This window comes from Eurosta solidaginis, chromosome 4, assembly GCF_040869045.1.
Source record: "Eurosta solidaginis isolate ZX-2024a chromosome 4, ASM4086904v1, whole genome shotgun sequence".
In the NCBI taxonomy this organism is placed as follows: domain Eukaryota; kingdom Metazoa; phylum Arthropoda; class Insecta; order Diptera; family Tephritidae; genus Eurosta; species Eurosta solidaginis.
Window position 1 is genome coordinate 277,512,492 of NC_090322.1, and position 21,322 is coordinate 277,533,813.

Sequence of the window (21,322 nt, forward strand, 5' to 3'; positions counted from 1 at the left end):
AAATGGACTTTCAAAATAACAAAAGAACTTTTAAGACCCTAGCAAAGTCGACATAGCCATATTGCCTTAGTCTTACCCATATTTTTTACTTATTCATATCGATTGGCATCGGCTATTGTTGCATTAACCAAAAAAAGTGATAATTTCATAAAAAAAAAGATATGTAAGAAATCAAAAGCAAATTAGACAATTAATAACTTTCAAAACGTATCCGAATCAAAAAATTATATATCCAAAAAGTTAATAAATTCACCAACTCAAATATTTATAGGTTATGGACTTGGGGAAAACCAAAAACCATTTGGTAAGGTAATGGTTACTGTGTTATGTTACAGAACCATTGATCAATTACATTATATTCATAAGGTTGGTTGGATCAGCAGTTTTATATGGATATGGATATGGTAAGTTTGCCAGGTTTGACATAAGATCAGCATTTTAGTCAAGCACCCTAATGCAAGAATACTATACTATACTATATATATATTTTTTTCGTGCTAAAAACGATTTCTTGCTTTAAAGCATTTGCTTAAGTTGCTTAGTAGATTTTTGACCGTGGTATCGACCTCACAACGGTAACAGTGAATATTTTTGTTTACGAGAAATGCAAAAATACATACGAAACGAATAACTAATGCATAATTTGTCAAAATAATAAAAAAAGTATAGAGCTCTCTCATATTTACATCAATATCTGATGCACCAGACGACAGTTGATATTCAAGAGAAATGGAAAAGTATTAACTTATTTAAACGTTTTTGATATCAGAAACCTTATCATTTAATTGGTGGTTAACAATTTTACCCAAGGCCTTTTTTGCCATTGCATCGCAAAGTACGTCGCGCTCCATCTTAGTGATAACTGACGCCAAGTGGAGCATCAGGGGAGATAAAGGCTGCTTACATATACACATCCTCCTTTCTCTGTTGCCGAATTTGTAAATTGATAAGAATCCTTTCTATGTCGGAACGCCTATAGGGACTACCAAAGTTGACATTGTCATAACGTCAAAGTCAAAAGGTAAGAAAAATATGCTAACGAGCTGACAAATTTCTTTCCAGCGATACCTGAGTACGGTGGCTAGGTGTGGCTGGTACTATTGGATAGGGTTAAATACACTGGCGCATAATCATGTCAAAATAAAATAGGTTTTAAATTTAGTTTCAGCTTTTTTGACAGATAGCTCATAGAAAATTATGTCAAAAAGTTGCAACTAAATTTAAAATCTATTTTATTTTGACTATGATTATGCGCCACTGTCATTAAACTTGACGGTGTAGACATTGTCGTAATAATATTCATATATAAAAAGCAAGGACGTGAACTGTATAAAAAATGTGATTCATTCAGTTCAGCGGTTTGAAACGTTTTTGGTACTTTTGAATCGGTTCAAAGGTGTGCTTACGCTTACTATAAGCTTCACTTTTATTCACTTACAATCCAAAAACTATGTGTATGGCTTAAAACATGTACATACGTACATACATATATTCACACACAAGACATTGTAGATACACTTTGCTTTTCTTTGATTTGCCATTATCAGTTCAGATAAATGATAAAAGTATCTTCTAGTAAACCTTCATCAGTATCTTCCCATACTTCCGAAAGAATAAATTTGAGGTGAAAAACGCTCTTTCTACTTAAACCTTTTCACTATCAAATGATTTGATTTTATCTATTTCTAGAGTAGGTCCCATTCTCCCCCCATGCATTAATAAATTCCTAACATTCCTTAGCAGCACTGAATTTTGACAAGATTGACAATGCCAAATGGTAAAACAACAAACAAACATTTTTTTATTTATCCTCCGAAAATTATTGAATGAACCGTTAAAACGCTACGTAAAGTGGTTCGAGTTTTCAAGAGAAAAAAGGATGTTTCCGGTTCACTCGTTGATAAATAGCAGACCGTTAAATTTTTATTAGCATTGATAATCAATTAATTAGATGCCTATCTTAATTGCCAATGATTATTTCAATTATTTTCCGAAAAAAGCAATTACTAATTGATTACCATTAGAAAATAACCAAACATGATTTTTCCGATTTTTGAAAAAATCATAAGTTATCAAAAAAGCCTTTTTTATTATTCTCGTTTGTTGCATGCACGGGATTATTTCTACATACAAGTACATTTTAGGATGCAATGGTAGCTGTGTTTTTTTTTACACGCGTATACGTTTACGTTTGCGCGTAAAAAAACGCTTATCCTCGCTTAGATAATGCTTAGGAGACCCATCTAGCGGCAACTAGTTACAGAACACGTTGTACCGAAAAGCGCAGACGCAAACCTCTAATTGCCCAGACAACATGTAAAAAAATATTGGCGTCAGAAAGCTTTCATTTAGTAACGATCCTCTTTTTTTAGCATATTGTAACGAATTTACTGAAATTCTTCTTATTTGCAACTTTCTACTAACGTTGGAATCACTAAACTGTTGAATAAATAACTCCACTATTCAATAATGCAAAATGGACTTTATTAGACTACTTTCAAAATAACACTTCTATTGCTCGCCAGATAGCGTCTTAAATCAAACTGATTGTCGTGCCTCTACTGTTGCTGCCTTTTATACTCAGTGATTTCTCGTTCGCATACTTCTAGGCGCTTCCTTTTCTAGAATTTACTAGTTAGTTATCAGCTATAAAATTACTACGTTTATAGCTTCTCATATGCGCGTGTAGATGTGACTGATACTTGCACAATTATAATTGCCTAGTTTTGGGAGCATCTCAGATAAGATATATGCATGTGTTTGTGCTTCCCTTCTCCGCTGCGTGTACGTAAAGACATAATGATTGATTTATTGATGTGCATACAAGTCACTGCTTAGCATCGGCTTAGAGATGATAATATCCCTTAGTGTTGCTAATATTCGTCACACTGCCCTCGACCTAAGTCTGATCGTCCCGATCAGACAAATCTCTCGATCTAAACGCTGCCAGCCTTTCCAAATGAACCACTTTCATTTTGGTTCGTGGTTTGCCAATGGTTTGTATGCGGAAAACTACATAGTTGATCCGTTTTATAACTTTGTATGGGCCTTCCCAATTACACTGCTATTTCGGGGACAAACCTTTTTTTCGTTGTGGGTTGTATAACTGCCCCAAATCTCCTCCCTGAAAACCTTCCGAATTAATTTCCTTATCGTATCTGGCTTTCATCTTGTCACTCATAATCTTTGTTCGTTGCCTTACAAGATCGTGTATCTCTCTCAGCTCTTTTTCCAAGACACCAGTGGATTTCTTGACATTTCTCTCCGCATCGGCATCTATCCCAAACTTCAAATCAGCTGGCAGTCGAAGGTCATTGCCAAAAATTACTTTTGCAGGGGTTTGGCTCGTTGTCGCATGCACTGCTGATCGCTAAGCCATCAAGAATAATGGTAAGCGGGTATCCCACTCCTTATGGTACTTGTCTACAACTTTCCTTAAATGCTCCTCCAAGGTTCTATTGAAACGTTCCACCATACCATCGGACTGAGGATGCAATGCAGTTGTCCGTGTTTTTCGAATGCCCAATGATTTACACATTTCCTGGAACACAGCTGATTCGAAATTCCTGGCGTGGTCAGAATGTAACTCTATTGGTACACCATACCTTGCAACCCAATTGTTTATAAACACTTCTGCTACTGTTTCCGCTTCTTGATTTGGGATTGGGTATACCTCTGGCCATTTGCTGAAATAATCCATAACCACCAGTACATATTTGTTTCCGCATTTGCTAGTAGGAAATGGACCTGCAACATCCATAGCGATCCTTTCAAATGGCTCACCTGAGTTATATTGCTTCATCTGATGACTTCGCGTTTAGAGCCCTTTCGCTCTGCTGCAAACCTCGCAGTTCGTAATCCACTCAGTGACCGACTGACGGCAACCAACCCAATAGAATCTCTGTTTAATCTTCTCGAGCGTCTTCGTGATTCCAAGATGACCTCCGCTTGGACCATTATGCAGCTCGCTGAGCACGTTAGGAATCCTCTTTCTGGGAACAACTATCAGCTTCTTCTTGCATTGACCATCCTAGCTCTCTCATACTCGATGCAAGCAACCGGATATCAATTCTAAACTGTTCCACTGTGCCCAATATGACTTCGCAATGGGACTCTCTGCTGACATCTCCTCTCTGTTTGGTGTTTCGTTTCGTTCGAGCCCTTGCATAAATGTGACAAATCTGCATTTTCTAGCTGACACTTCCTTAGTTGTTTCTTGTCCCATTCATCCGTACAGATTATAGTCATTAGCCGGACATCTATAATGTCTTCTTTAGCCACGGCCTTTGAACAGTGCTTGCATTCCAAACTATATGGTCTTCGTGACATTGCATCAGCATTTCCATGGGTACTACCTTTTCGATGCTCAGCGGAAAAGTCATAGCTTTGTAGCCGCTCGATCGACCGTGCCAATTGTCCTTCCGGATTACGGAACTGCAGAAGCATTTCAACGCTGCGTGATCTGTCCTGACGCGGAATCGCTGGCCGTAGAGGTATTTGTGAAAATGTTTAATGCACTCTACCAATGCTAACAGCTCTCTCCGTGTAACGCAGTAGTTCCTCTCTGGTTTTCCAATTGAACGGCTGTAATATGCAACTACCTTCTCCTGTCCATCGACCAGTTGTAATAAAACGCCTCCTATAGCATATCCACTCGCATCTCTATCTAGAATAAAGGTTGCTCCTGGAATCGGATATGCCAACATTGGGGCAGTGTACAAACGCTCCTACAATGTTTGGAAAGCCACTTCTTGCTCCTTCTTCCATTCGAAAGCTTTATTTTTTCTTATAAGCTCATGGAGGGTATGGGCTACGCTGGAAAAGTTTGATACAAATCGCCGGTAATAGCGCACACTTTTTGGGACTTAGTTTCAGACCAGCGCCAGCTATTCTCTGGAAAACTTCCTCCAATTTTTTAAGATGTTCATCAAAGTTCTTGCCCAATACGATGATGTCGTCCAGGTACACCAAGCATGTTTTCCAATGTAGTCCTTTCCATACCTGATCCATGAGTCTCTCGAAAGTAGCTGGTGCATTAGATAGTCCAAAGGGCATCACTGTAAATTGGCAAAGACCATCACCGACACTGAAGGCTGTTTTCTCTTTGTCTTCCTCCTTCACTTCCACTTGCCAATAGCCGCTTTTCAAGTCCAGTGTGGAAAACCATTTCGTACCAGAAAGCGAGTCCAGGGTGTCGTCAATTCTTGGCAATGGGTAGCTATCCTTTTTCGTAACGTCATTCAACTTCCGGTAGTCCACGCAAAACCTCATTTTTCCATCCTTCTTCTTTACAAGTACTACCGGGGAGCTCCATGATGTCATCTGAAAGATCAATATTGCTAGTTTAAACCTCTTCCTGGAGCTGTTCACAATTGATTATTACTTCAGCCTCTTGGCATCTTCCCAAAATAGCTCCTCTGGTCAGTTTGAGTGGTGACTTGAACTCATTGAGTACTCTTACCAGGATACGTCCATCTTGTTTGGTTATAGCCAGGGTTTCCCACAAGTACGTTCGGTGTTGATTTGTTTGCTGCTTCGAAAACCCACAATTTGTTTGTCCCACAATCTCCATCAACCTTTGCCCAGATGACTGCTTCTGATTTTGGTGGTATTTGCTGACTCTCTTCCACCAGCACTCGTTTACTGCTGTAGCCTCTATCGTAGCCGAAATTAAGTGGCATATCCATGTTCCCATATCGCATCCTCTTGCTTTGCATGTCGATCTTGATGCGTTGGTCGATTAAGAAGTCCACTCCAATTATGATTTCGTTAACAATCTCTGCCACTATAAAATTGTGTACTACCGTGACGTTCCCAATTGCGACTTCACATGAAACTTCTCCTAGAACCGTGGTGTCATCTCCAGTGGCTGTGCGCAATCTTGCCCCACGCAATGGTCTTATTTTCTTGTTGACTAAATCCGGTCGAATGATGGAACGAGATGCACTCGTATCTACAGTCAGTAACCATTCCTTTCCATCCACATGTCCTCCGACAGTAAGATTGTTTGACTGTCTTCCAATTTGCGAGATAGAGATTATGGGGCATCCAATTGCGGGAGCCAGCTGTCGCCGTTTGCGGCTGACTCGCTTTAGTTTAACGATTGTGTGGACTTGGAGATTTGCTCATCTGCTTCAGCTCTGCGTTTACGGCCACCCACATTGTTGGAACTATTAGGGTTGGTACTGCATTAACGTGCAATGTGCCCCAGCTTACCACACTTACAGCAATTGACTGCATCATTGTTCTTCTGTGGCGTTCCCTTTAAAGCTTCCAAAATTGCGTCTACCCACTCTGGTCTTTCTGCTTCCACACGATGAGCTTTGTATGCTGGTTTACTCAATAGTGGGGCAGTTTCCTGAGTCAATGCATGTGATACCGTTTCTGCGAAAGTTGGCTTTGGGTTTGCGTATGTAGCTCGCTTTGTTTCAACGTCCCGTATGCCATTTGTAAAGCTCCGAATCTTTACCCTTTCAGTGTATTCCACGGGTGTCTGCAAGATTTCAGCTGCAGCCCCTTTCAATGCCACGAACAGTGCAGCAACTTTACCTTCAGCATTCCAATTGTTCACTACTGCGGTCTTCTTGAACTGTAGCTTAAAGACCTGGAAAGGAACAGAATCGTCAAACGATGGAGTTTTTACCTTCGCATTACTCGCTGAAACTGCTGGGCGATTCATTTGCCCAATGCCACGAACAGTGCAGCAACTTTACCTTCAGCATTCCAATTGTTCACTGCTGCGGTCTTCTCGAACTGTAGCTTAAAGGCCTGGAAAGGAACAGAACCGTCAAATGATGGAGTTTTTACCTTCGTATTGCTCGCTGAAACTGCTGGGCGATTCATTTGCAAATCCTGTATACGACCTCACAAAGCTTCTATCTCGGCATCAATTTTGTCCTCGAGCACAATTTTTGTATCATGTGCTTACAGCTTTGATGTTACCCTTATCTCCTGTGCCTCCAGCTGCGAGGATATGCGAGCCTCCTGTGCTTTCAACTGCTCAGCCAACTCAGATGTCATATATGTCTTTTGCTCTTCCAGTTGGGATGCCATATATGTTTTCTGTTCTTCCAGTTGAGTTTCCATCTTGGATGTCATATATGTCTTCTGTTCTTCCAATTGAGTTTCCATCTTGGATGCTACTGTCGACGTTTTTGCAGATAGTGCAGCTAATATCACGTTCAAGTCTGTGCTGGTAACTGCCTGCGATGTTTCGTTTTTCTCTTCCATTTTTGTTGTTGTCTCGTCCTCATCAGGATGAAAGGCATCATCGTCCACATTAATTCCTTCCGACTCCATAGCGTCTCGTAGCCGTACTTGAAGTTCGATCTTATTGCCGGTTGTATTCAATCCACGGGCTTCCGACTCTTTTTTCAGTTGCTGGATCCTTAATTCACTTAACTTTGCCATGTCCCTGTTGTGCTCTGCAACTCTGGAATTTATTCAACAATTCCTCTTATGACACCAATTGTAACGAATTTACTGAAATTCCTCTTATTTGCAACCTTCTATTAACGTTCGAATCACCAAACTCTTGAATAAATAACTCCACTATTCAATAATGCAAAATGGCCTTTATTAGACTACTTTCAAAATAACACTTCTATTGCTCGCCAGATAGCGTCTTAAATCAAACTGGTTGTCGTGCCTCTACTGTTGCTACCTTTTATACTCTGTGATTTCTCGTTCGCATACTTCTAGGCGCTTCCATTTCTAGAATTTACTAGTTAGTTATCAGCAATTAAAATTACTACGCTTATAGCTTCTCATATGCGCGTGTAGATGTGACTGATACTTGCACAATTATAATTGCCTAGTTTTGGGAGCATCTCAGATAAGATATATGCATGTGCTTGTGCTTCTTTTCTCCGCTGCGTGTACGTACATATATGTAGACATAATTGATATGCATACAAGTCACTGCTTAGCATCGGCTTAGAGATGATAGTATCCCTTAGTGTTGCTAATATTCGTCAAAATATTGTTTTGTCGTAAAGTATGTATGTACCGATGTACTTATACAGCTAGATAAGCGCTTACGATTTACCATAGCACCCTAAAATGTACTTGTATATAGAAATTATACCGTGCATGCAACAAACGAGAAATTTTCTTTTAACAAAGCGGAAAAATTATTTAAAAAAAATTATCAAAAATAATCAAAAAGGGTGACCCAGAACATCATCTGTTGGATACCGCTAATTTATTTATATATGTAATACCACGAACAGTATTCCTGCCAAGATTTCAAGGGTTTTTTATTTCGCCCTGCAGAACTTTTTCATTTTCTTCTACTTAATATGGTAGGATCAGACCCATTTTACAGTTTTTTTCTAAGTTTATATTTTGCGTCAATAAACTAATCCAATTACCATGTTTCATCCCTTTTTTTCGTATTTGGTATAGAATTATGGCATTTTTTCAATTTTCATAATTTTCGATATCGAAAAAGCATACGTGGTCATAGTCGGATTTCGGCCATTTATTATACCAATTCAAAGTGAGTTCGGATAAGTACGTGAACTGAGTTTAGTAAAGATATATCGATTTTTGCTCCAGTTATCGTGTTAACGGCTGAGCGGAAGTACAGACGGTCGACTTTGTATAAAAACTGGGCGTGGCTCTAACCGATTTCGCCCTTTTTCACAGAAATAAGTTATAGTTCTAGAATCTAAGCCACTACCAAATTTCACAAGGATTGGTAAATTTTTGTTAGACTTATGGCATTAAAAGTATTATAGACAAATTAAATGAAAAAAGGCGGAGCCACGCCCATTTTGAAATTTTCTTTTAATTTTGTATTTTGTTGCACCATATCATTACTGGAGTTGAATGTTGACATATTTTACTTATATACTGTACATATACTAAATTTTTGGTTAAAATTTTACTTAAAAAAAATTTATTTTTTTAAAAGTGGACGTGGTCGTTCTCCGATTTTGCTAATTTTTATTAAGCATACATATAGTAATAGGTGTAACGTTCCTGCCAAATTTCATCATGATATCTTCAACGACTGCCAAATTACAGCTTGCAAAACTTTTAAATTACCTTCTTTTAAAAGTGGGAGGTGCCACGCCCATTGTCCAAAATTCTACTAATTTTCTATTCTGCGTCATAAGTTCAACTCACCTACCAAGTTTCATCGCTTTATCCGCCTTTGGTAATGAATAATCCCACTTTTTCGGTTTTTCGAAATTTTCGATATCGAAAAAGTGGGCGTGGTTATAGTTCGATATCGTTCATTTTAAATAGCGATCTGAGATGAGTGCTCAGGAACCTACGTCCCAAATTTCATCAAGATACCTTACAATTTACTCAAGTTGTCGTGTTAACGGACGGACGGACATGGTGCAATCAAATTTTTTTTCGATCCTGATGATTTTGATATATGAAAGTCTATATCTATCTCGATTCCTTTATACCTGTACAACCAGCTCTGCTCAACTGAGTATAAAAATATAAAATAATGGCAAGTAATCATTAAATGGCTATTAAAGAAAATAATCATTTGGATGGGTAATCATTACCGTTAGTAATCATTATTTAACAGGTATGATAAATAGTATTACATATTTTCTTTAAACATTACAGAATGGCTTTAAACAAAAAAGTATTAATATGGGCTGTTATTGGAGCATTGGTGGTAATTGGTATAGTCTTTTTACTAGTATTTGGGCTGCAGGGTGCTAATGAAGCTCAAATAGGTGGTGCCGTGGTATCCAACGGAAAGGGTTGTGCGCAAATAGGCAGGTAATTACATACTTACATGAACACAAATTCATCATCAATATCAATAATTGACGCTTAGCCGCCTCAGCGATTTTGGCCGTTTCGTATCAAGTTACGCCATCTATATCTGTTTCTCAATAATTGATCCTAATTGAGAGCACCTTTCTTGGATGATAGCAAGGACTTCGTCGTATCCTCATTCACAAGACCCACTTTTTTTGCCTCTTTATGCAATCCACACAAGATAGAATTTACGGCGCGTTTGTTTAGGCCAATAACAATATCATCAGCATACGCCAGCAATTGAACTCTCTTACAATATATTGTCCTATCACAGTTTAGTTCTGTTCTTAGAATTATTTTCTCCAGCATTAGGTCTATGATGACAAATCGAGGGATTTTCGCCTTTTTGTGAGATTTTTTATACAAATTTTTTTAAAAGTGTAAAAGGAATTTCAGTCTTATTGAACGAAAATTTGTATTTTTCAAAGCTCATGCTTTTTTGCTGCTGAGCTGAACACAATAATAATTATATTTAATTACTTCCTTTCCACACTAAGGCTTCTCGAATTAAAATGAAAGATGTTCTGCTTAGAAATAATGTGGATCGCGAAGCCGGTACCGAATCGGCTAAGTACTATTTTTTTGAGGCTCGGCCGAAGACCGCTAACGCAGAAATATTTTCTGCGCAGAAATAATGTGGATCATGTAGAATGCAGCTGGGATGTGTAGAATGGCATGCAATGCTACTGTTGGAGTAGTTTTTAGGGCACCCCTTATGTTAATCATTGAAGATCTGCATACCCCCTCTAGTTTTTTGGTATACGTACGTACTTTTTTGTATGACTGTCCACCAAACAAGGACCCCATATGGGTGTGATAATTGCCGTAAATACCTAAAGAGAAAAGCCGGATTTACGCTTGCTGCAGTAGTCCTAGGCCCCGATGTGCCGCCCTTTTTAAAATATGAATTTCATTAATTTTGATGCAATATATTTATCCAGGAATAACTTTATTTATTGACACAGCATTTTTAAATATAACTAATAAATATAACAAATAAATAAGCTATAAACTCTAGACTGATAAATGATAAATATTTTTATTGGGATTAGAGAAAAATTACAAAGTTTACAAACGGCGATGGTTACTAGGACATGTTCCTGAATTTTACTTCTTCATGAGTTTTGGTGTTACTAGAATTGATTTTCTAGTGCATAGTATTTCTGAATTAGGAATACATCCATACGAAAATAGAATAAAAGCTATTCAAGGTTTTGAACTACCGAAATCCATTAAACAAGCACAAAAGTTTATTGGTATGGTTAATTATTACCATATAAATATTTCACAATTAGCAGAATTTACTGGATTTATATATGATTTAATTAATAAATCAAGTAAAAACCGAGATAAAATTTTGGTTTGGGATGATAAATCTATTAAAGCGTTTGAATGCATTAAAGATAAATTTGCATCTAAGGTCTTGTTAAATCATTTCAGCAAAGACGCAAAATTGACTTTAACTGTAGATGCATCCAATACGGCAGTCGGTGGTGTTCTACAACAAAATTTTAACAATAAGTCTGAGCCTCTCGCATTCTATTCGAAGAAACTTTCTCCAGCTGAAATGAAGTATAGTCCTTTTGATAGAGAGCTGTTTTTCTTAATATTAGACATTTTAGATACCTATTAGAAGGATGAGAATTCACTGTGTTTACTGATCATAAGCCCTTAATTTTCGCTCTCATTCAAAAACTGAACGAAGTCAACGACAAACCAAACATCTTGAATTTATTGCACAATTTACAAGTGATATTCAGCATATTACTGGACAAGCAAATGTGGTAGCTGATACTTTATCTAGGGCATTTGAAATAGAGGCAATTAAAAATTCAGAAATTAATTTTAAAATTTTAGAAAAGGAACAGCAACAAGATGATGAACTAAACAATCTTTTTTCTCAACAATTATGTGAATATATACCTCAGTTTGGTGTACCTCTAGAAATAACTACTGACCAGGGGGCTCAACTTACTTCAAAATTGTTTACATAATTAACAAAGTTATTGGGCAGTCATCAAATTACAACGTCAGCTTATCATCCTCCAGCGAAGGCATTGTAGAGCGATTTCATAGACAATTGAAATCTTCTTTAATGGCTACAAATGGAACCAGAGATTGGTAGGGTGAGCTACCTCTAATACTGTTAGGCTTGCGATCAACATTTAAAGAAGATATTTCAGCTACACCGGCTGAAATGGTTTTTGGACAAAATTTACGATTGCCCGGTGAACTTATTGTTCCAACATCTGAAAATTCATCGTCAAATGAAATTTTGGGTAAATTACGTGAAAAATGTAAAAATGTTCATTCGATTTTGAGTCATCACAAGTCTAATGTTGATATTTACGTTCCGAGAGATTTGCAAACATGTAAATTTGTTTTTGTTCGTTTAATTAATAATCGTTCTTTACAACAACCGTATTAAGGTCCATACAAGGTACTTGAAAAAAACAAGAAGTATTTTAAAATTGAAATTGATAATGAAATCAAAACTATTCCAATTGACAGGTTAAAACCAGCAATTATTAAAACGTTACCTAGGAACTATAACACTTATCACAATAAAAATGGAACAAGAAAGAAATTCCCATTTAATTTATTTAATGTTAATTCTCTGGAAGGGGAATAATGTAGGGTTCCTATTTTATTACACATTTTTCCTGTTAACTTTATATACTTTGTGAATTAAATAGTTTATCTTCAATAATTTTATTTTGATTGTTTTGATTTTTCAAATATCAAAAATTTTCATTTTGTTAAAAATATTTATCAAATATAAAATCTACATTTAGGCGTTTCTAAATAAAAAGTTTTTATAAAATACTAGCAAACCCGGCAGACGTTGTTCTGCCCCAAATTTGGTCTATCTGCATCCATTTTAATAAGCCTTTTCCGTCTAACTCTGCCCTTGCCCCTCTACACTTTTTCCTAATCTTTTTATTCACTCCTCCCTCCGTATTTTTTGCTTCATCTATCTCCATCTTCGTCTCATTCTATCTCTTTCTCAGTCTCCTTCTCCTTCTCTATTTTCTCTTCTCTCAAGTTTTTCTCATTTTTCTTCATATCTTATTGCCAGTCCCAGAGGGTGGTATGTATTTTGTTCCAGTCCGATTTCCCCTCCGAGTCTCAGCCTCAATTTCAGTCCCAGTCATAGTCCCAATCCAGTCCCAGTCCGTCTCTGGTCTACTTCCCGGGAAAAAGCATCGCAAATACTAATATAGGCAAATTTATATACCAAATTTCAGGCAAATCGAATACGACGTATGGAAATAGGTATGTGGGTAATATTAATTCATGTCTTTATTCGGGCTTCGCATGCATATTTATCAGTTTTGCCAGGTTGATGCGACTAAATCGAATATCACAATGAACTGCAGAGCTCTCAGCAACAGCTTTCATTGATATCCATAATACACACACATTCTATGGGTATCCGGGTCTATGTTTTAGCCTATATCTCGAGACCCTAGTCACCTAGGAGTATGAAAATTACCCTCTACTAAAGCACTCTTCAACAGCTTTCATTTGTTATCCATATTCTATAAACACATTTCAGGGGTACCCGGGTCCACGTTTTGGCCTATATCTCGAGACCTTATGCGTCGACCTTTCCAACGAATGCAAAACCGTGGAAATCGGTTAGTGCGTTCTGGAGTTATAGCGTCAGGAAGGAAAACCCGACTTATTTTTATATTATAGATAATTCTGGTTTCCCCCAATACATTGGATTTAATAATGCTAGTTTCAACCACTACACAGATCCCTTTATCCACTCAGCCATAAAAATGCCCCGCTGCTCGTTTTGCAATTGGTCTCTAAGTATTACCTTTGGGTTGGTATTCCTTTATAAACCATTAGATACATACTAATTCTATATTCTTATAATCCTGATTGAGTGGAATACTTATGAGAGCGCTATCAATAGCTTAGTAACGGCCGCCGTGGTGTGGTTATAGCGTGCTCCGCCTACCACACCGAAGATCCTATATTTAATCCCTTGGCAAAGCAACATCGAAAAACGTTTTTTCAATTAGAAACAAGTAAGCGGGGTCGCCCCTCGGCAGTGATTTGGCACTCCGGGTGCATTACTGCCAGGTAAAGCTTCTCAGTGAAAATTCCCATTCCGTCAATTTGTAGGAACAATTAAAAGGAGCACGAAGCAAATTGGAAGAGAAGCTCGATCTAAAAAAAATTAATTTCTTGGACTAGCTGAGCTTCAATAGACAACAATGCAAAAGCATTAAGTCTATCTTGGCCCATGCTTGCGGGTAAATTGTTTTTTTTTCCCTTAATAGAGTGGAAAAAGATCTTTCTCTGAACAATTTGTTTCAGAAATATTAAAAAAAAAAAATACGTAGAGCAATGTCCACTTTTGGTTAAACGTCTCGCAGACTCCCTGAATGCAGTACATTGGATATTTTTTTATTCAGAGCGTACATCTTCCATACTTGTTAAGGAATCTTTCAGTTGGTAATGTAGATGAATACACTCATTACCTAACGTCTCTTCCAAATCATCATGATACTTTCTGAATAGTTTATTGACAAGATTTTTCATTGAATTTCTATCTATTTTAGATAAAGTATCAAAAAAAGTTAAATGTTGCACACCCAGAGTGTCTAGAATAGGGTGTTAAACATTAGTAAAGAAAATTTTCTTGTACAGAAATAGGTGTTCTTCCATTTACTCGTGACTCGTCTGGCTAAATGCTTCCTTTTATTTTGGGACGATAATATTCGTGAACTCCGGATCGTGCTTTGGCTTTCTCGTCACATGCAGAAAATTGTCTATCTCTCACGTCTTGAAGAAATAGAAGATGACTATAAATTTGAACAATGAACAACGGATGATAAATCAGCTTGAGATGCTTGAAACGTCTTACTAGCAGCTTGAAGCGATCTAAAGCAACATTCCAAACAACGACTAGGATTGCTGTTTTAAATGCTTCAGATCGCGATGTCAGTCTCTCGTCTCAGCTTTCGGCAATAAATGCCAGTTAAACTGCACAGGATCCTGCCAAATTTAATGAATGGGCGGCACAAGGAACGTAGTCTGCAAAAGGATAAATTGTTTTGATTCGTGTCTGAAGGCCTGAATATATATCTGACATATTGCTAGCATTATCATAAGATTGACCATCCATTGATTCATTATCTCCAAAAAATTGTTTTCTACAGATTTTAACAAAGCATTCTCAATATATCTATCTAGCCTTATGGCCGATATTTCAATATACAATTATACCAAAATGCTTGGCAGATTGCACTTCAATGAAAATTTGTTGTAGTACTTAACTTCCTCATTGAGCTGCTGTCTTATTAGACTTTGATCAACACGCCCTTAAATTACTGCTCGAGCTTTAAAATGTCTAACGTCAGTTTTATGAAAATCAGAAATTTTCCCACTCAGCATTTAGGTGATTCAATTTTCAATTTCCCTACATATCAATACAATTTGATTACTCTTTCTGACTAAATAATGAGTTATCATACAATTGAACAAAAGAAATTATCAAATATGAATACTTTTGATGATAAAAAACTAAAAAGCATTTTTCGATCACTTTTTGGAATCATTTTTGAAGTCCTTTAATGACTAAATTTTAATATTTAATAAAAACGAACAAAAAGAATAATCAAATATGCTTACCTTTGATGATAAAAACTGAATATAGTTTTTCAATCACATTTTGGAATCATATTGGATCAAATGTGTTTACTTTAGGTGATCAAAAATTTATAATCATTTTTCATTCAGCTTTCTGAATCTTTTATGAATATATTTGTTGACTGAATAATGAATTTTATACTTGTTGAAATTTTACTTTTCATTAAAAATTTTATTTTTTTCACATACACATAATTTTTCAATCATGAAGCTAAGAAAAAATACATATATAAAAATTTTATTATTTATGCAAGACAAAAATAATGTAATGCTGCTCGCGAACGAAGATTTCCCCAACCATTTCTCCCGTTGTTTCCCAGAAAATATGATATATAATATATATAATGTAATGATTGGACAATACATAGGTTGTGAGCTATTTGAACCCAGGTAAGTGAAACTATCTTGACATACCTGGATACGGCTTCAACATCCCGTATCGTATCCGTATTTTAAGATGCAGATGATAATGCTGATGTTAGATGTTGTAGTCGCAGGTGTATATCGGTCAAGTTTGTTTGCGAGTTAGCTGTGGTTCGAATAGATCACTTTCGCATGATTTCTTTATTTAGAATGAGATATGAAGAATAAATGCATCATAATCGCATTCAAAAATGATTCAAAAATCTCAACCAAAAAGATTGAAATATGTTCACGAATATGATCAGAAAATGACTGTGAAAAGCCGTCAAATATTACTCTAAAACAACTAAAGTTCAATTTTACAATGATATCAAATATGAATAACAGCGTTTCGAAATAGGAATCATAAATGATTATTCAAGAATAATCACATTTATGGTACATTTTTTTCCCGACGATACGTTAATTTTCGAACAGAAAATGCTTTTAAATTTGAACGTTTTTAATCATCTTGGGGTATGATATTTAAATATTTTTTGATCAATATCTTAAAAAAATGCTGGCTGGGTTATGACCTTCAATGCGTGCTTTGAGTTTTTCCAGTCACAAAATCTTCACCAGTTGAAGCAATCATTTCACAACTTCTACCAAATAATTAGCATGGTACACAAAATAACAAACTCTTTAGTTTCTAAATAAATTAGCCACTCACGGCGTTAAATCTCTCCGTTGTTTAGCGTGCGTTGAAATAAACTCTTGGAACAATACTTCATTTTATCGCTATAAACTTACTTACTTACTTACTTAATTGGCGCTTAACCGTCTTAACGGTTATGGCCGTCCAGCAGGGCGCGTCAGTCGCTCCTTCGCTTTGCCAACCGGCGCCAATTGGTCACATCAAGGGAGTTTAAATCGTTTTCCACCTGGTCCTTCCAACGGAGTGGGGGCCGGCCTCTACCTCTGCTTCCATAGCCGTGTTCCGATAGAAACACTTTCTTGGCCGGAGCATCATCTTTCATTCGCATAACATGGCCTAGCCAGAGCAGCCGCTGCGTTTTAATTAACGCTATAAACATTTCAGGAATTTTTGAAGTCCGTATTATCACTGCGTGGTATACCGTCTATACTTATAACTCCCGTGTTTTTTCATTCAAATTACATAAAGAGGGATCAGTATTAAATTTTAAAATATCAGTTGTTGGAAAAAAATAAAATTTAAACAGCCAGCATTTATTTAATGATTATCCCGAGTAAAGTTGTAAACACAATGCCGAACAACGACGATCTTCACCGCGCCGGGCGCTGACATTTCTCAATTTACGCCCAGATGTTTCGCTACTCAAAACACAATACCGGGCGAAATTTTCTGGCGCTTTTTATTCAGAGTGACTATATACGGAAATAAAGATGAATACAATTAAAACTTTTTAATTCTCAAGCACTTGACTCCTAAAACATGCCCAAAATGTTAAGAGCTGTATCGAAATACAAGCTTGGTCCCCAGCAGTCTTAATCCGATTTATAAAAACTAATCTGAATCAGTTTATAAAAATGCTAGTTTTTACTTCATTTGCCTCTAAAATTTTGGCATTTCAAAAATTTTGCCGCCCTTGGCCTAGGCGTAAATCCATCACTGCCAATGATTGAGGAGGCTTTCTTCGCTCTCTTTTCCACATGGAGCTTTCACGACAACTTACTATCTAGGATGACTTCTAGATATTTTGTGCTACATTTTTGTTGTAGCTAAGGCTTAGTCCCAATAGGGTTATATATTGGTTTATTCCGCATTGGCGGTTAACCCAACTCTAGATGCCCAGGCATGTATACATACCGAAGTGCCTGCTTCATCAGAGAGAGGATTGGTGTTGGGCATCTGCCGCTATTGATAGGCCATCCGTCGAACCGCCTTAACAATTGGTTGGTAGCCAGCGTCCACAGCATTGGTGATAAAACCCCACCCTGCGGCGCTCTTTTTACAGATTTTGTTGCCTCGCATAGACCCCATTGCTTTCTCCTATATTCACTGAATTGCATTTGGTGTAAGCATATTTGATTTTATATACAGATCTATTAATCTCTCTGGGGTTTTGAGCAGAAAAGATGTCAAATTAATAGGCTTGTAGTCTTTCGGATGCAGATGACTGATTTGTCCCGCTTTCGGTATGAAGACTACTCGAGCCGTTCTCCAAGATTGCGGGGCGTGGCTCAGTTTTATGCTACCCTCACAGATTATTCTAAGCCTTTCTACAATCGTTCCACCTGCCATCTACAGCATAGCAGGGAATATCTCATCAGTACCCGGCGATTTGAACTTGGTGAAAGTTTTTACTGTCCATTGACTTTTGGTAGTTGTCGCCAATCCTGGTACCTCTAGCTTCGTATTAGGAGTATAGACGTTGTTACATAGCTCTTCCGCATCATCTCCTGATGGGAAGTGTGTGCTAAGTAGTGCCTCAAGGGACACATTTATATCTTTGTTCCTCACAAAAATTACAGTGGTTATGTTAAAATTTGAATATTAAAGTTTAACAAGATTATGTCTTTGTTTAAAGATCCATTTTTCGTTTATTTTGGTTCTTTAATATAAAGAAAGTACTTAACAATTTTTTATCCTCTTTTTATTTTCTCCTTTTGTTGCATTGTTAAGGTGACCTGATTTATGTGTAAGGTTTCATATTTATAGCTCAGTGAGTAGGACTTAAAAATCGATCGCAAGATTCCAGAATTCTAAATGGACTTTTTGATACCTCTAAATATCTCGATCCCTGTCCCATCTAGAAAACGTTTTATCATAAATATTACAACCTTATAAAGCTCGAAGTTTCGTTCAAAGTTTCATTTCTCTGGGTTTTTGGGAAGTTCATTAAAATTCGAAATAAAATTTGAAATGATTTGAACTTTCACAATCCCTGGACCACCTAGCGAAAATTTGTTTCCTCATGTTGTACTGTCATGAGGTTCTGAAATATGTTCTTAGTTACAAGAATCTAGCTCTACGGTAAGTTACTCAAGTAGCGGTCGCAAAATTCCACGTTTTGTAAGTGGACTTTCTAAATATCTCTTAATATTTGGATCTCTTTCCCATATAGAAAACTCGAAAGCAAAATTTCCAAGTTCGGACGTTTTTTTTAGAGTTTTTAAGGTCTTTTTTACCCCACTTAAAATTTTCACCGGGTTCCGATGTGTGTTCATATTTCAAGACTCTAGCTCTCTGTAAATTTACTAGAAAATGGATTTCAAAGTCTCCAATTTTGTATGAAAATTGGCGTAAAACTGTTAGAGATTTTTCGAGGAACAAAATTAGAGCCGTAAAGAAGAACACGTGTGTTAAGCTTAAATGTTACTTAGACTTTATGAACAACGTATATTATTGTGGATATACAACGTATAGTATTGTGGATATTTTTTTTTAGTATATGTATTCCAAAAAATTTTATTGTAAAAATTTATTTTGAACTCTTCTGGTGGGGCTTCCACGTTATGGGCCACGGAGCAAGATGCCAGGATAAAGGACGGTTATGTTTTTCTCGCTACTGCGACCACCGCTAGGTCTTCGGTGCTGTAGTAAGATAGCATACACGAGTATAGGTGTTTTTTTAATCATGACTGCAGCTCTAACCCTGCTTTCCGGCTTAGCGTAATAAACGTTGAATCTGCGAGCGCTGAGTCCAGAAACCTTTTCTCCAGCTTAGAGTCATGGATCTTGTATCAGCGCCACTTCAAACGGACCCTCCTTAAAAGTCAGGAGTAGCTCACGCCACTTTAATGTATTGGAGATATACCCTGTAAGACTCGCAGCGTCATTGAACTGTTTGTATCTCTCCGAATTCTCCGCAAATGTGCTCATGCAATGCAGATTTTTGGCTGTTTCGAGGCTCTGGATCTCTGTTTCTCCATTTCTTGCTCGAAGCGTCCTTGTTGGACTCGTAGCAGCATTGAGCCCACTTCAAACACCTCTGCTTATACGTTTGTCTTTTCCTGCTACTACAGGTCCTTGAGGTCCTTTTTACCTCTACTTCTTTCAGCATTGCGCTTATGACCCCGTCATTTAGGCTACGTTCAGATTCTCGATGTCCCCCTCTCCACCTTTCAGTTGACATCTGCCTATTGGAGTCGCTGCAATCCAGTAGTACGGCAAACAGGCACTGCTTCGCAACTTTGTTCATCTTATTCTCGGTGAAAACCGGAGTCTCAGCGCTAGCTCCCTTTAGTATCACCAAGTAAGCCGGAGTCCGATCGTTACTTCCCCTTACCTTGTTAGCATTTACATTTTTATTTCTTATTTCTTCTTCTTGTACAACAGCTTTTGAGAGACATGGCTTTTCAGTATCTCACTCTTCTATCCGTTTTGCAGATGTTGAGGTCTGGCTCCTATCATTCCGGCTAGTTCGCTTCCTCTCTCTGAGACTTTGGCGTTTGCCCTCATCTTTCTGCCTCTTTAAAGCAGGCTTGTCAGGTTCAGCTGATCGCTGCCTCTTGCCTATCGGGGATTCTCCCTTTTCGTCTTAGTTGCAAAATTGGGGATTCGTATTAGCAAAGGTTTTGTCAGTGAACTATTTTCCACATTCTTCCATTGTCTCTCTCTCCCATAACTCTTCGTTGGTTGGGTTAACCGCTGGACCCGAGCGCTGCATAATTCTTAATGCTTCCCTGTACTGTGAGTATGTTTTCTTAAGCTCCTTATCACGTTATTCTCGTTCTAAGGTTAGTGCTTTGTCCGGGCTGGTAGACGGCTCCTTTACCGAGCGCATAGAATTCATAATATCACCGCTATCCGCGTCCGAATCATCGCTGATAGCGATTTCTTCTTCCCCAGCTTGCGAAGCTATCGCCTTTTCCTTTTTACCCCTACTCTCTATAGAAATTTTTTAGTTCATCTTGGTCGTACGACCACCTGCCCGACAACGCAGTATCAGCGGTCTAATGGCAAACATTGGGATAAAAATCGTGCGTCACAACAGCGCCCCTGGCTGTGGTAAGGCCGTCATTACTTCCCGAGGCGGCCTGATATCGGCAAGTTTCCGTTCAAATACAGCCGAAAATACCCCCAGGCTGCAATTCATCCAGTAGGCACGGTCCACATAACGCCCTGGATTAAGAGGTTGGCCGTAACCGACATCCCGCCGCTTTCCAATGAAGCGAAACGGCGTAGATGCAGACCCTAAACCGCTCAGCCCCATAGTAGGGCGCTATGGAGTTCGACTTAGCCTTCACACCAATGGCAAAGTGCTTGCTATAGTGAGGGCTAAAGTAAAAGGAGAAAGAAAAGGAGGTGATCTCATGGGAAGGTGCTAAGTGTCCGGATACTAGTGCGTTTACCCTAAACAAGTTGACAAAGTATATCGAAAAAAATTTCTGCTCAGTAATTTGACTTAAAATCCGAACCGCCCATTGCAGTCTTTAATTCTGTATATATCTCACAGATAATAACAAAGATTTGTCATCGATCGAAAGAAACATTTTAGAGGGACTTATAACTTTGATAAGGATTGTA

At 37.7% G+C, this 21,322-nt stretch overlaps 1 protein-coding gene across 3 annotated transcripts in view; it reads left to right on the forward strand.

Annotated features, from left to right (window-relative positions):
* Positions 1 to 566: 566 nt before the first annotated feature.
* Positions 567 to 21,322, forward strand: part of LOC137247500 (scoloptoxin SSD14-like) — a 45,285-nt gene continuing 24,529 nt past the window's right edge. Inside the window, exons 1-3 of one of the 3 annotated variants that reach the window (XM_067778455.1) lie at positions 567 to 737; positions 811 to 1,021; positions 9,595 to 9,753. In XM_067778455.1, the coding sequence (XP_067634556.1) occupies positions 9,596 to 9,753 (158 nt within the window). In that variant the 5' untranslated portion in view covers positions 567 to 737; positions 811 to 1,021; position 9,595. Of the gene's footprint in view, positions 1,022 to 9,594; positions 9,754 to 21,322 lie in introns of all 3 variants that reach the window. The other 2 variants (XM_067778454.1, XM_067778456.1) reach the window with 2 other exon arrangements.